The sequence below is a fragment of the Eublepharis macularius genome, chromosome 7 (genome assembly GCF_028583425.1).
Source record: "Eublepharis macularius isolate TG4126 chromosome 7, MPM_Emac_v1.0, whole genome shotgun sequence".
In the NCBI taxonomy this organism is placed as follows: Eukaryota; Metazoa; Chordata; class Lepidosauria; order Squamata; family Eublepharidae; genus Eublepharis; species Eublepharis macularius.
Genome location: NC_072796.1, coordinates 56282757 through 56297361, shown reverse-complemented (window position 1 = coordinate 56297361; position 14605 = coordinate 56282757). Strand labels below are relative to the sequence as shown.

At 45.5% G+C, this 14605-nt stretch overlaps 1 protein-coding gene across 1 annotated transcript; it reads right to left on the bottom strand.

Annotated features, from left to right (window-relative positions):
* Positions 1-527: 527 nt before the first annotated feature.
* On the bottom strand, positions 528-6495 carry CBLN2 (cerebellin 2 precursor). Its single transcript, XM_054985447.1, has 3 exons — positions 6075-6495; positions 2926-3045; positions 528-2360 (listed from the first exon to the last, which is right to left on the bottom strand). The coding sequence occupies exons 1-3, from the start codon at positions 6399-6401 to the stop codon at positions 2163-2165; spliced, it is 645 nt and encodes a 214-aa protein (XP_054841422.1). The 5' UTR covers positions 6402-6495; the 3' UTR covers positions 528-2162.
* Positions 6496-14605: the final 8110 nt, after the last annotated feature.

The window sequence follows — 14605 nt, the reverse complement described above, 5'->3', positions numbered from 1 at the left end:
CACTCAATCCACTTGCTGTTCAAGTGTCATTCGTCACTTGTAGCTTGGCCCTTAGTATGCAATCCTAAGAACACCTTCCTGCGAGTAAGTCACACCAAATAAAATGACACTTTTGTGCAGACCTGTTTAGGATCATTTCCTAAGCACATTAGGCTTCAGGTATTCAGAGCCATAAATAAATGTGAAGATCAATGTACAAAATCTTAGTATGGAGGAGACATGCTGGGTGGTGGGAAAACTTCTACATAGGGCTATAAATAGGAAGAGGTAAAATATAAAACCAACATTGATAATTATTGTTGTATCCTCCAAGAGAAATGGAAAACAAACAAATCAAAAGGGGAAAACCAGAGTCAGTTTTCAGAATTCTTATCTTTTTAAAACAGCTTGAAGCACTTTTAAGTAACACAGGGAAAGAAACTTTTTTTAAGAATACTTTTTAACTGACAGTGATGTTTTAATGAAAAATTTACAATGAAAACATGTCTACCATAATTCCAACATGCAACATTGCAACAGGTCTACTTGCTGTATTCTGCAAACATTATTTGCATTATTTTTGTTCTTTAAGAAGGGGAGATAACACAACAAAAAAATGAAATAAAACCTCCATCTACTCAACAACTGAACTGAAACAGAAATTCAAAAAAAAATTAAATGAGTTGACAGCTTTAAAAAATGCAAAGGCCCACTCACGGCTTCTTTGAGCCTAAATTATCTTTTCCCCATGTTGCACAAAGTCAAATACTTTCAACAAAGTGAAAAGAAGGCAAGTTGGACATGAAACCCATTTATTCTGAATCTAAAGTCCATTAGTGTTTTGGTTACATTGACACATAGAAGGTGAACTTGAATTCAACCTGAGGTTTCTTCTTTTATCATTTGGAATCAGTGACCTTTTCAGTATACAGTTTTAGATTAAGACTGTACTTGAAAGTCTTTGGATGCTAACAGGGGAAGAACAGAAAAAAATAAATTCTAAAAATTAAATACAATTTCTGGTGTATTCATTGCTATCTTGGGATTTCAATGTTCCTGGTTCTGGCACACATACAAACAGCAGCTTCTTACACATGTCTAATCTTGGCGGTTTTGGTGTGAATCTTTTTTTTTTTTTACTTAAAACCAAAGATGAAACAACTCATTGGCGTACTCAAAGAGACCAAACCACTACATATTCGAGGCATTAGTAATCAAATCGATCAAATAAAGCAGCAAAGAACTCCCAGGAAGAAAATGAAATGCTGTTATTTTAAGGTGTGTTCAAATACGAGATTCGCAGCCTTCTGGAACAGCTTCTGGAAATGTCAGGCCAATTCAGTCCCTTTGAAGGTTCCAAATTGTAACTTGAGGACCAGGTTGTGCACTCTCTTCCTCAAATCATGACAAATTCTTCTATTAGATTAGCTAGATAGTGCAAGCAGAACTGTTTTATTGGTTAGTTTCACTGCAAGCTACGGGGTACATATGTGCTTGTTTTATCATATCGATTGCTCTAGCTTGCTTCTTTAGCACAAAGAGAGTCCAAAAAAGGAAAAGAAAGAACAATGAAAAACACAAGTAACACAAAATAGTTTCCAATCGTGCAAAATTTGCTTCACTGGATAAAGCACTTCTTGACACAGTAATGTCCAAAATTTTCCTTTCCCCAGAAGATACGGGATTGAAACTGAAGCCATTCTTATTTTTGTCTTTCTTTAAGGCTATACAAACACAAAAAGAGAAAGCATTACAAGAACACTTCATCAGATGTCAGATTCTTCTGGCTTTGGGTGTTAAGTCCTGGAGAAGCAGTCGTGTGGTCCCAGTTAATCTGTCCTTTTAGGGCAACACAAAGAGAATGAGGGAGGAAAGTCAATGATCCCAACAATAAAATCCAAAATTGACTTTACAATCACAGGTACAAATCGCTCAGGTTGATAATTTCACTTCTCTTAAAGATCACTGTCATCTAAAACTAATTAGAGCCGCAGATTTCCCAAGGATCTGTCAAGTAAAGTAAAGAGTGGCGTTGAGAAGAGTTCTCATTCTTATATTCTGGCAGTCTGACTGGGTGGCTGGAATTATTGGCATGTCTGGCCAAGTTCTGGGGAAGGAGGGTATTTTTTTAATAGTTGGATCCTTGTTCCAGCTTGTAGATCAGGCTTCTCCATGGCCTCTCTTTATAGTGGAAAGACTAAGAAGCCAGAAAAGGTTGAATATTTCCACCCTCCCATGAGGTTTCCCCTCTCCAGTTTGAGATGAACTTTGTCTTCCCTTTCCATAAGAAGCAAGACCCCATTGCTGGCTGCTTCTCTGGTGACGTCTTGATCCCCAGCAAATGCTGAAATCACTGGATAGCCGTTTTGCATTAAACTTACCTAAAATGCAAAAGAAAAACAGTATGAGTAGTCTCGGACATCTGTGACATGCCTTGACGACAATCACAAAACATGATGTTATAGCATACACCTTCACAAGCTGCATTGCAGTCCAAAATTTATTCATTTATTTACATATATTTATAAATAGATAAAATAAAAATTATAATGCCGGGTCCCCTTGACATGCAAATATGCTTTGATTTCAAGCATGAGGCAGAACAGGAAAGGAAAGGTATTCTTTACAGGAATATTTTGAGTGGTCAAAATGCGTCTCCAAACACAGTTTATGTACATTGCTGTGCTACTAGGAAATAGCCAGCAGCGGACAGCAGCATACCAATGCTAGCCCCAAGCAGGGATGGGTAATTAATAGTGGTGGCTGAAAGCAGTAACTGTATCCTGTTATTTCGCCGAGCTGAGAAAGGGCATATTAATAAAAGATTCAGTGTATGATTTGTGCCTTTATTATATTTATCCACATGCTTTATTGGCCTTTCTGTGAATAATTCTGAAAAGGAAAAAAAAATAAAGGAAAAAGAGAGAGTGCGACATCGATACGTACCTGGATAGTTTGTCTGTTATATACTTTCACAACATGGAAACTGAAACTATAAATTCCTTTTCTTGGTGCTACAAATATACTGGAAGCCAGGTCAAAATGGTTGCCAATATTAACTAATACCTGAAAGGACAAAAAGAAAAAAAAGCGGGGAGAAAGAAGGTCACTCCTTAGTTCCATATAAGATGAGTAAGGGGGGCGGCGGGGAGCGAGAGAGTTCTACAGAAACCCTCAAAGCAAGGTAACACCAATGGCATTTGCTGTACAATTAAAATGGACTGTAGAGGGAAGGAGTCTGTTTCCAAGGTGCTTTAAAAGGGATCACTTCAGACAGCTGATTGATTTACACAGTGGTGCACCCAAACCTCTTGGAAAGAATGAAAGGAACATGATGGCAGCCTGTGTCTTCACAGTGTAGGAGAAAACATAATATATCATTCCTGAGAGGAGACACACAGACACACAAAAGAAGGGAGAGAAATAACCCATTAAACAAGTCAGCTAACATTTTTTTAAAACATTTTCCTGTGACAGTATTGAAACTAATTGTGTCTCTTGGGGCCCACAATTTAATGTGAAACAAAATAAGACTCTGTCATATGATGGAGTAACAGGAAAGGGTGGTGTTAAAATTTTAAATAAGTTACTTCTTTAGGTATTTTTTATTTTGAAAATTATATCCTTCTTCCCTGTTCCGAGTCCCCACCCCGCTGCATACAGACTAATTCAATTCGACTCAGACCAGTAAGTGGGATGAATGCATTTGAGCCCACTGAGACACTACTAGCCATACGTGGATGTACAGTGGTAAAAAGTGAGTGCAACATGCCAATTAGAATAATGGAAATGATCTTACAAGCCAAGTCATGAATGTTTCAAAAGCATCTTGCAGAGGGACAGAAAGAGGAATAGATCCACGAGGGATATACTTGCTGCTCCTGGCAAAAAGCACTAAAGAAACGTGTCAGAACCTAGAAACCATCCTCCTTTAGATGCCTGGGATTCTTCCTCTCCCTTTCAGAATTAGATTGAAAATCTAGTGACTAATCTCAGATAACTGGTTACAAGGCTTGCTTGGGATTTGAATGCTCAGTAAAGCTAACATAGCCTCCTGCTGGCTCTGTCTCAAACAAAGGATTGTCAAAATCGGACCCGAAGCTCACTGGCGCAGTGCAACACACTTCAACGGACCAGAGGGCTCCTACAATTCTTGACCTGGGTTTTGCCTGCGAGGTGTCTCCCCATTCAGAACTTTTACAAAAGTCTCAAATAACCCAAAGTGTCTACACACAAATGAGTGGAAACAGCATTCAGAAGATAGTGAAAACAATTGGCTATCCTTCACATAGCCGAGATTCAAATTGTTTAAGAGTTAAAATCTTGTAAAGGTATAAAAGGAGAACGAAGGGTTTGGATGACCAGATCTTAGTTCCTTACAATATTTTCTTAAGTAATCAAGGCACATATCTGCCACTACCTGACATTCAACTGAAAACTGTGAGTAAAAATTCTATACGCATGCCAAAGAATAAACATAAAAAATGAAGACTGAAACTGTTCTAACTTTTAAAATCTATTTACCATAAAGACTGGTGAATATTACACATGAACATTATTAACAAAATTGCAATATAGGTATGCAGTACTGTAGGTCTACTGTTACAGCTCTCTTTGTTAACAGGGAGGAGATAATGGAAAAATTCTATTCAAACAAAAGAAAGTGTATACCTATCAATGTCAAAAACAGGTTTCCTGGTTATTTGTAATAAGGCAAACAGATACAAAAGGTGGGAGCAGAGAACCATTGAGTTAGTGATGTCAGAAGGGCAGAGGGAAGAAAAATCCATGCTGAGCCATCTAGTATTTAGTCAGATGCTATATGCATGCTACATTTTAAGCATTTTTTTAAAATGTGCTCTCTTTTCTTCCTGTATTTCAGTAATAAGATTAGACAATCATACAGGCATGGAGGTTTCCTCCAATTAGTAAAGAGGAAAATCTTAAACATGCAGTGCCTTTGACCCTACACGGCACTACACCTAAATTCTGGATTCTCCCCCCCCCCCGCTTCTTCTCCACCAGCCTTTTGGTCTTTGCTGGACTTTTAAGGACGGGCAGTAAATCCCAGAACCACCACACTGGAGAAATCAAATGTTGCAATGTTAGTTACAGAGAAAGTCACACACACTGACATTGTAACTGAAGAGTTGCCTTCTTTTCTCCTGAAGATACTTAATGGTGCCTACAAGATTTTAGGCTAAATGGGGAACATAGGACCCTAGATGAAAAGGGGAGGGAGTTGGGAACACTTTACTGGGCCCTCAAGAGTCCAGGACGGGCTTAATCTGAGAAATGTCCTGCATCATAGTCTACAGAAAACGTTCCCCCATGGGGAATGAGAAGGGGTGTGATGTAAAATGATGGTTGAACCCTAAGGACACCCAAATATGGCCATGATCCAATTCAAAGTGTGCTGTGGGTGCTGCTAGGATGCTGGCTGTAAATTAGAGAGGATGGGCCAGGCAGGCAGGATTGAAGATCGTGGGGGGGGGAGCTATATGAATGAGGTTGAGGGCAGGGAGATGGACCAAAGGTGGAGTTGGGGCTCTGAGAGAAAGGGCATGGTCTTGGAAAGGGGGAAAGGGTCTGCATCTGATAGGGGTCACTGGGAACAGGGCTGCAATCAGAAAGACCAGAGGAAGGCTTAGTAATGTGTGTGTAGCTGGGGGTAAGAACCCAGGGTGAGGCAGAATGGTGGTTGGGAGTTAGTGGTGCGAGTAGAGAATGGAATGAGGGTTCAGTAGTAATTGATGGTAGAAGGGAGGCGGAGAGCAGAACAGCGAATGAGATGGTGCTGAGAGTAAAAGAGGGAAGGGTGATGAGTAGGGTGGAAGCAGGAAAAGAGCGTCAGTACTGGTATAATAACAATGGCAAGAGTGGAGACTCAGCAAGAAAGAGGAAGCTGGCTGGTTATGACGGGAAGAGTGGTGAAACGGCGAGAGGAAAAGGCCTTTGCCACCACCAGGGGGAGCAAGATGGGAGGCCCAGGGCTGAGCGGGATCTTTTAAAGAGGGCACGGAAGGCTTGAAGAGAGCGGGCGAGCCGCGGGGCTGGGCGGGGCCTAGCGAGGAGAGGGCGAGGCGGCGCCTGACCTGGTCGAAGTAGATGGTCATGGTGCGGTTGCTCATCTCGGAGGGCTCGTGGTTGGTGCTGCGCGTGGCCGAGAAGGCCACCTTGGCGCTGCCGGAGCGGACGGAGATGCCGAGCGAGGAGGTGATGGCGCCGTCGGCGGAGGGGCTGGAGTCGCACACCACCAGGCACTTGCCCTCCAGCACGATGGGCTCCGTGTCGTTCTGCGCGCCCACCACTGGGCAGGCGGCCGGCAGCAGCAGGAGTAGCAGGGTCGGCGCCGCCGCCAGGCAGGAGGAGCCGCCCGCCAGCGCCCCCCAGCGCCCTCCCAGCCGCCGCCGCCCGGGCATCTCGCCGCAGCGCCCGCCACCAGCCGCGCAGTCCGGAAGGGGCCGCCCGAGGGCGACGTCTCCTGGCCGCTGCCTGGGCTCTTGGGCGGCGACGCGGCTGGAGCTGCCCGCGGGGCCGGGCGGGAGGCGAGCGTCGCTTTTGGCGCCTCTCCGGCGGGGCAAAGGGCGGCCTCACAGGCGAGCGGGCGGCGCGCTGCAACCTGCGGGAAGAAAGAGGAGAGAGTCAGAGAGGAGCGCAGCCCAGACCCTTCGCGGGTGTCTCTCACTCCTGGCGAGGCAGGCGGAGACCTTGACGGGGCGTTCCGCGGCTCGATCTGGGGCTGCAGGACGATTCACGAGCCCTTGTTAAGCCACGAACCGTGCCGCCGCCCTCCAGCCGAAAAGGCTGTTCGGTCTGCCGTTGCGGGGCGAGAAACAAATGGCCCTGCGAGCCCTCTCGCTGGCCCTCAGATACTTATAAGACTATACGTATGTATGGTGTGTGTGCTAATAATCGCACAAGCTCACATGTGATCTCGTACTTTTGTAGCCGTGGCAAACACTTAAGTTGAAACCCCGTGTTCGTTTTGGGAGTAAGCCTCGCAAAGTACAAAAGGACTTTTCGAAATAAACAGGCAAAGGCTCCAGCGGTTAATTCCATCCCCACCGCTCAAGATCGAATTGGAGATGTCCCTCAACACCGCTCCCCGTAATCCGGTTTTAGACCACGGTACAGATTCTCTTAACTCCTGTTTGCGTCGTTTTATACTTATTGTCATTCTCGATCTACCTTTATCTTATTCTTTAATCCGAGTGACAGATGCTCACGCTCTCACTCCGCCCGCCCCCCATGTCTTTCAAACACGGGAGTTTTTCCCGCTAGCTGCAATTATAATTCCGTTGTCTCTAAAGCGAAGTAGCATCTCCACTGATCTGGCTTCCTCGAGGTATCCCGCACCTCGCTACAGAATTCCGCCGTGATGAACTCCACTCCAATTTCTGCTCTCCCCCCCCCCCGCCCCATCCACAGGCCATTTAAGCTTTGATCAGCTGCATCCCCGCCCAGTTGAAACAGACCCGGTCAATAAACGCGGGGAGAGATTTATTAAAAATTCTACGAAATTTCTCCCGACCGCAAAGTTCATGAGTCCCCCCGCCCTTTAAAGAAAGTTAAGCCTCGGCGAGGTATCCCCTACTTTTTCTCCTTCCAACCCCCCTAGCCCAGAATATACCCCGCCCCTGCCTAGGAGCGTCTCTTCTTGGGGGTCATGCATCCAGATTTCGAAATACATCAAAACGAATGGGAGAGAAGGGACGCGTTGGTTACCTGGCAGGTCCATGGCAGTAGAGCGGCAAGCCCGCTAAGGTTGCTGTCCGTGGAGTTGTATTGCTTAGAGAAAATGAGCTGAGACTGGGCTGGCGGAAAGGAGAAGAAACAGGATTCGCCTCATTCTCTCCCGCCCATTGCCAATAATTCCCCCTCCTTCCTCCTTCCCACCCTCTCCCACTCTCAGACACATTCACACCCGTCACTGCTTCTCACACCAGATAAACTCTAGCAAGATCCCCCCCCCCAGCAGCGCGCGCGCAAGCACACACCTCCAGTTCTGCTCTGGACACCCCCCCCCCCGAAGACACGCACGCACCCACAAGCGCTCCTTCCTCTGGTCAATTCCCCTCCCCGGCGCTTTTGATGCTTTGCAACCCGGGATGACTTCAAATCAAAGCGCAGGAGAAACTTGCCCTGGAACAATCTTCCAAGCTTTCAAAGGATGATCTTGCTCTCTTTAAAAGACACTCACTCAAGAAAGCCGATAGAAGTGCATTTCCTTGTCACACACACACAACCCTCACCCCTCCAGTGAAATATCAAGATGAACAACTGAAAGATGCCCGGCAGTCCCTAGAAAGAACTAGAGCAGCCAGGAGCTTCGTTACGACTGGCAAGGGGCAATCTCTGCCGACTGCGTCCAGAAGTTGGACAAACAGGTCTAAGCAAAGCGGGGATGGGGAGAGAGAGTCGTTCCTTCAAACCTTGGGGCACGGCGTTTGTTGAAGCGGTAGCACCTGGTTTACTTCCCGCCGGCATAGGGATACCAATTAAGCTATTCCGAGAATAAGGGGAGCCGAGGGTGGGCGAGAGATGCGGCGGACCGACCGGGAAGCGCCGATTTCCAAACGTAGTTGGAGAGCGCCACCTAGCGGCAGGCCTAGCCTTGCTCTGCTATTGGGCATTGGGAACTAAAGAAATGACGGGCGCCCGCGGAGGTGGGTGGATTGTTTGGGTTAGGGAAAGAGCATCGGTGACGGGATTCCTGAGGAGAAGGGGAGGAGGGTAAACTTCCAATTAAGTCCCCGGGTCCCCCTCCCTCTTTCCCCTCTCCGCCTCGTACGAGGGAGGGAATCCTGCGTTCGCGGATCGCTTTCTGCTTTCCAAAGCCAAACGCTGCCATTATGATAGATGCTGCAGTCAAAGTTATCGTCGGTTATTACTGGCTGCAAAAATAATTCTCGTAGCTCAGCTTATGCAGCTGCTGCTGAGATGAGTCCTTATAGTGAAAACTAGACAAAGGAGTGAGGGCAGGGAGATTCCCTCTCATTCCTTGGGGTTTACATTATTTTTTGCTGCATTTTGAATACTGAGAAAATAATCCAGCCCAACAGCCCCAGTCGTTTCAGACTGTTCTTGAGTCTGCATTTGCTGGTATCACTTATTTGTTGATTTATTGATGTTATTTACAGGCCACCTTTTTCACTGAGACACAAGGCACATTTACACAGTGTGAGTCAAATACAATCAACAGGAAGGGACAGCTAATAAAAAGAGCAATAAGGTTTGCACTGAGGAAATATAAAAACAAGCAGAAATATGAAAATGGAGCTGAGTTAAAGCTTAAGTATTAAGATGACACATTAAAATGATGCAGAAATTACATAGTAGGATCATACTTATGGCAACACACAGCAACACACAGTATGTACTATACACAGTAGTATTGTCCACTGCCCCTATACCTTTGCCAAAGCATCTTTCTGAAACATCTTGTCACAGTACAACCCTAATTACCTATGTAAAAAAGCCCTCCTGGATAATTCAGTTTTGTAGCATCTGAGGAAAGCCAAGAGGGTAGGAGCGTTCTTGACCTCTTCAGGCAGGCCATTCCATAGTGTGGGGGTCACAATGGAGAATGCATGTGTACGGGCAGTTGTTGGTTTTTCCCATTTGCAGGGTTGCACTTACAGAAGGCTCTGTTCAGAGGAGCAAAACTGTTATTGCAGAGCATGGTGGGAGGCCGTCCCATATATATGAAGGGTCTAAGCGATGATGAGCTTTGAATGAGATAGGCACTTCCTTGAATTGGGCCGGATAACTGATGGGCAGACAACAGAGCCAAGCTACAAGTGACGAATGACACTTGCCTGGCAAGTGAACAGACTCACGTGTATTCCTCCCTTGATCAAGTGGAGCGCAAGTGAATAGCAAGTGAACAGGGAGGAATACACGTGAGTCTGTTCACTTGCCAGGCAAGTGTCATTCATCACTTGTAGCTTGGCTCTGAGTGACTGCAGAATGGGAGCAGGTGTGCATATGGGTGGGTAAAATTCTCTCCCATCTGAGAAATCTTCAGGACCCACCTGGAGTTTGGCAACCATATTACAAATCCTAACTCAGCTTTAGACCAGTATAAGATCTAAAGATCTTACTTATCCCCGGATGCAAAACAAAATAAGAACAAAAGAGAAAGAGGGACAGTTCTTACTCACATTGGACAACAACCAGGTTGAGATCAACTACAATTAAATTAATCTTTAAGAGAAGAAGAAATTACAGTTAATAGAAGAGAGAGAGAAAATAGATCAGTGCCAGGCAAAAAGAAGTGCAGACAGAGTGATGAAGGCCTGCTCATAGCTTTCATCTGAAGCAATTATTGTTGCCAGGTGGTGAGGCAGAGAAGAAACAGAAGACCCTGGGGGCTCTCACACTGCTCTCTGCAGCCTGTCCCCATTTGGCGATATGCTGGCTATGTCACAGCAGACTTGATGGCTGGCCTTCAGTTAGTCCACACTGCCTGTTTTAAAAGGGGGGAAACTGGGGCAGGCTCGATGTGTCAGTCCTCACCAAAAGTCCTGCCTCTCCTCCAGGGCTTTGAACCAATCCTCATGGAGATTATAGCCTCAGGCAGATCCAAATGATAGTCAGCCAATCAGAGTTCATGGAACTCCACAGGATGGGAGGGGTGAGGAAACCTCAGTTTAAAGAGGGGAAGAAAAACTTGGCTCCTCAGAGAGGGGCTCAGCGGCTCCATCTTAGCCAGGATTTTTATTTGGGGTTTTTAGGTAGAGTGTATAGGCTTAGGGGAGAAAGCTTATTTTGAAGTGGTAAATAGGCTGTCAGAAAGCACCAGATCTACTGGGCAGTTTCTTAGAGCCTGGAACTGGTGAGATGAAAGGTTAAAAGCCTACACTTTTGAGGGCACCTGCATTTTGGTAACCAGGTCTAGTAAATCTCCTAACCGGAAGTCAACATTCTAAGGAAAGGAAGCAAGAATGTCTCCTCAGTGTTAATTTACTGAAGGTGGGTGTGGTTGCAAAATATTCAGTCTTGTGAGAGAAAGGTTGTAACTGCTGGGTCGTGGTGGGAATCAGCTGAGAGAGAGAAGGAGAGAGAGAAGCTCTTTACAATTTTTTTGGACAAAAATTTAGCAGTAATTTAATTGTGCTCCCCACCATCCATTTTTCCTGGCCTATAAGCATTTTCAAAAGTAAGGGTTCCTCAGAATTTGAAAAAAATAATAATTTAGGAGTTCCTTCATGGAAAAAAGGTTGGGAAACACTGGCCTAGAGCTTTATTTTATTCAGTTACCCTATTTGGCCAGCTATATGCTGGCCATTGTTTGTCACATCAGACCTGTGGCTCCAGTTTGGTACACACTGATTCTTTAAAACTGTGAGGCTGGGGGCAAGCTGGGTATTTGGAGAAGTCTGCCAGTATCCCTTCCATCTCCTTTCTTGGCAGGCAGCATCTACTATGATCCTAGAGAAGAGATGAGGCCTGGTACACAAGGCACACAACAATCTAAGTATGGAGGGAGGAGTGTGGAAGGCGTGGTGCATAGTAGGGGGAGGGATTCAGTCACATGACCTAGAAAACAAAAGCTGCTGCCCAGGGAGCCAGAATCTCTTGTTCCACAGCAATGAGAGTTGCTTTGATTGGGTGTGGGCGGGAAAGCAGTTGCTCATCAAAACAGTATATGAGCAGGAGTGTGGTTGTGCTTCATTCCAGCTGCACTGGTGAATTTCAGATCCACATTGGCTAGCGCAGGCAAAAAGGTATAATTTATTTCACAGTGTGCAAAAAGTGAGGAATGCTGGCCAGCTTGTTTCTGTTAGTAGGTTGGGGGACATATGTGTGTAGATCAAACAGACTTATTTATGTCTGTGTGCATGCACATGCGTCAGCTGTTATTTCCCTCATTAAACCTAGAAGCTGGATGCTCTTTGGGGGAACCTCAGCTGGGCAACATCAGTCCCACCAGCTCCAAAGAGACCCGGGTGGCAGGAATTAAATACAGAGAGAGAAAGAGAGAGCGATTCAGAGCAGAGCAGAAAATTTAAATGGCCCTGAAAATAATTGTCGAGTGGCTCCCACATGTGTCCCTGATATGGCTGAAAATATGGATCCCTAGTAGAGGGTACACAATTAACTAAATACTTTGGGAGCAATCCTGGGCAGGCCTGTTAAGAAGTAAGTCAGAAAGTGAGCTTCAGTTATTGGCAGGAGACCCAAGGAAATCAAAAACAAGTAAAGACTTGGGGAAAATAGCCTTTATGAGGCGAAAATAGGAGATGGTAAAAAAAAAATGCTTAGAAAACCAGGCAAAACTAAGGGGTGGTGCATGGTGGTGGAAAACATACACATGGATGGAAATGCAGACCATTCCAAGTTGTGGAAAGTCTATTTGAACAGAGCTCTCACAGCCATCCTAGGTTGGTATTCTCTTTCAAGTTCCAGGAAAAATGCAAGGGCATGCCTGTCTGATAGCGTTATAAACTATGCAGTTGTAAAAGGACTGAGTGAGTTTCTGCTTCTTCCCTGCAGAACGGGCTGCTCCTTTGATGGGCAATTTCGGATTCCTGCTTCTGGGGAGAATGGACAATGGAAAGGAATTAGGCTTGGGGAAGAAGCTGGGTGTAGGTATTCACGCCGTTAAGGCACAGTGAAGAAATTCATCAAGGGCATAGTTCAAGAAGAAGGATACAGCTAAAATGATAAGACTGTAAGATGAACAAGCACAAAAATGCAAATTCAAGTGGATACATCATGTAGCAGGTAGTTCCATAAGTTAACAAGCAACCACTTTTCATATAGTCCATAATCAAAGTACTTTCTGCAATCAGACATTTTGAAACCTCAAAGAAGGTATCAGTACAGTAGCAGGGAGTTCCCTAGACATCTTAAGGTATACTTCTACTTTCCTTAACATGGTGACAAAACCTAAAATCACAATTAAGTATGCAAATCATCCTAGTAAGAAACAAGCTATTAAAAAGCATCATTACAGGCATAAAAGTAGCCGTATAGAGTAACTTCCTGAACACAACAGGCGACACACTAAGGATTGCGTAACTTTTCATATATACTCTTACATGATTCTTTTATATATCTCTTTCTTTAAAAAAAAGGAGAATAATAACAAAACCAACATCTTGAAGACTACAGCTTTCAAACAACAGCCAGAGGTAACTCTCCAAAATCCATCATAGCTGCTGGTATCGGTAAAAGAAGCACAACGTAATGCCACATGAATTTCTAGCCATTTGTGAGTTCTAGGATTGCTTTCTGGAATCAGGTATACTGTTCACAGCTGGAGATCTCCTTCAGAACAGAGAGAACCAAAAACAAACATTCCTCTCCCCCTCCCCACTTCAGTCCTTTGCTGGCAAACTCAGTGCTCCATTTTTGTCTCTGGTCTTTGGGTGGTTCTGCTACTCCAAGAAGTGTAAGTGAAAAGCATTGGTTTCCAGAGTTGACAGTTTGGTTTTCAACTTTTGGAACAGTGTAGACTTCAGGACTATACAAGTCTCTAGGTCTTGGGGCTGTGCCATAAGCTCCCTCCATGTGCATTGATTTCATGCACATATGAATTAAAAGAACTGAATGAACATACTATTTCATCCCTTACCATGCATCCCTTAGCATCCCTTACCATGAGGATTAGAGCCCACTATCCCAGATCTGGTCCAATACTTTGGCTGCTACACCACATTGGCTCTTCTTCGGATTGGCTGGAGTGGTGTGTATCCTATTAGCAGAGAGAAAGAGAGAGGGTCTCACCACTAGGCTTATATAACTTGAGTTTGACTATTACCATCTTCTCCAAGCTTCCAGTGGCATTGTGGTAGCAATAATTTGCAAAAGGCCAAAAATGTTGAGAGTATAAGCATTCACTTATTCAACCAAGCTGGAGTGCAGGTAGTTGACAGCCAGACATCAAAATCATATAGGGTCATCAGCTTCTGGCATGTTTTGGGCTGTCCTGCTAACGTCTGCTAATGTCTCTTGGTCAGCCAGCCAGGCCTCAGGTATGGAGAATTCATAATGAATGCCTTCAGGAAAAGAGGCTACACTCTCTTGAACAAGGTTCCCATTTGCTCCTGACCCTTTTCCAGAAGAACTCTGTGAACTGTGGAAGATACTGTGTCACAGAGAGTGCAATGTCTGTATTGCCTTCAACACTGAACTGTGTCCGGGGTCTGAGGCACAGCCCCCGGCCTCAACAAGAGGAAGCAGGGGGAGGCAGCCAGGAGACAGCAGTCCTGCCACCTCAGCCAGCAGCCAGGGCCAGAACCTGCCTACACCAAAGGGAGAGGGCAGAGGCAGGAAGAATTGGGACCCAGCAGCAGCCCAAACAGGGCCCTTACCTGCAAAGGGGGAGAAGCAGCCACAGCAACTCAGAGCCACGCCCCAGCATCCACCCCAGCTTGAAGATGGCAACCTGACTCAGGAGGTGCTCAGAAGCCAGCCCCTCCGGGTAGAGCTGCTGAGGGCACTCTGTGGGAAGAGCTGGGCAGCCAGCCAAGGGGCCGCAGCTGGGCCCACCTTCCCTCATCAGCTCAGCCAGAGAAGCCCAGTAGCCAGCCAACATGGTGCAGCTGTGGCTGATCCCGGCAGCCCAGCCAGCTACCCCTGCTGCAGCAGCTTGAGACAGCCCATGGCCACGCCA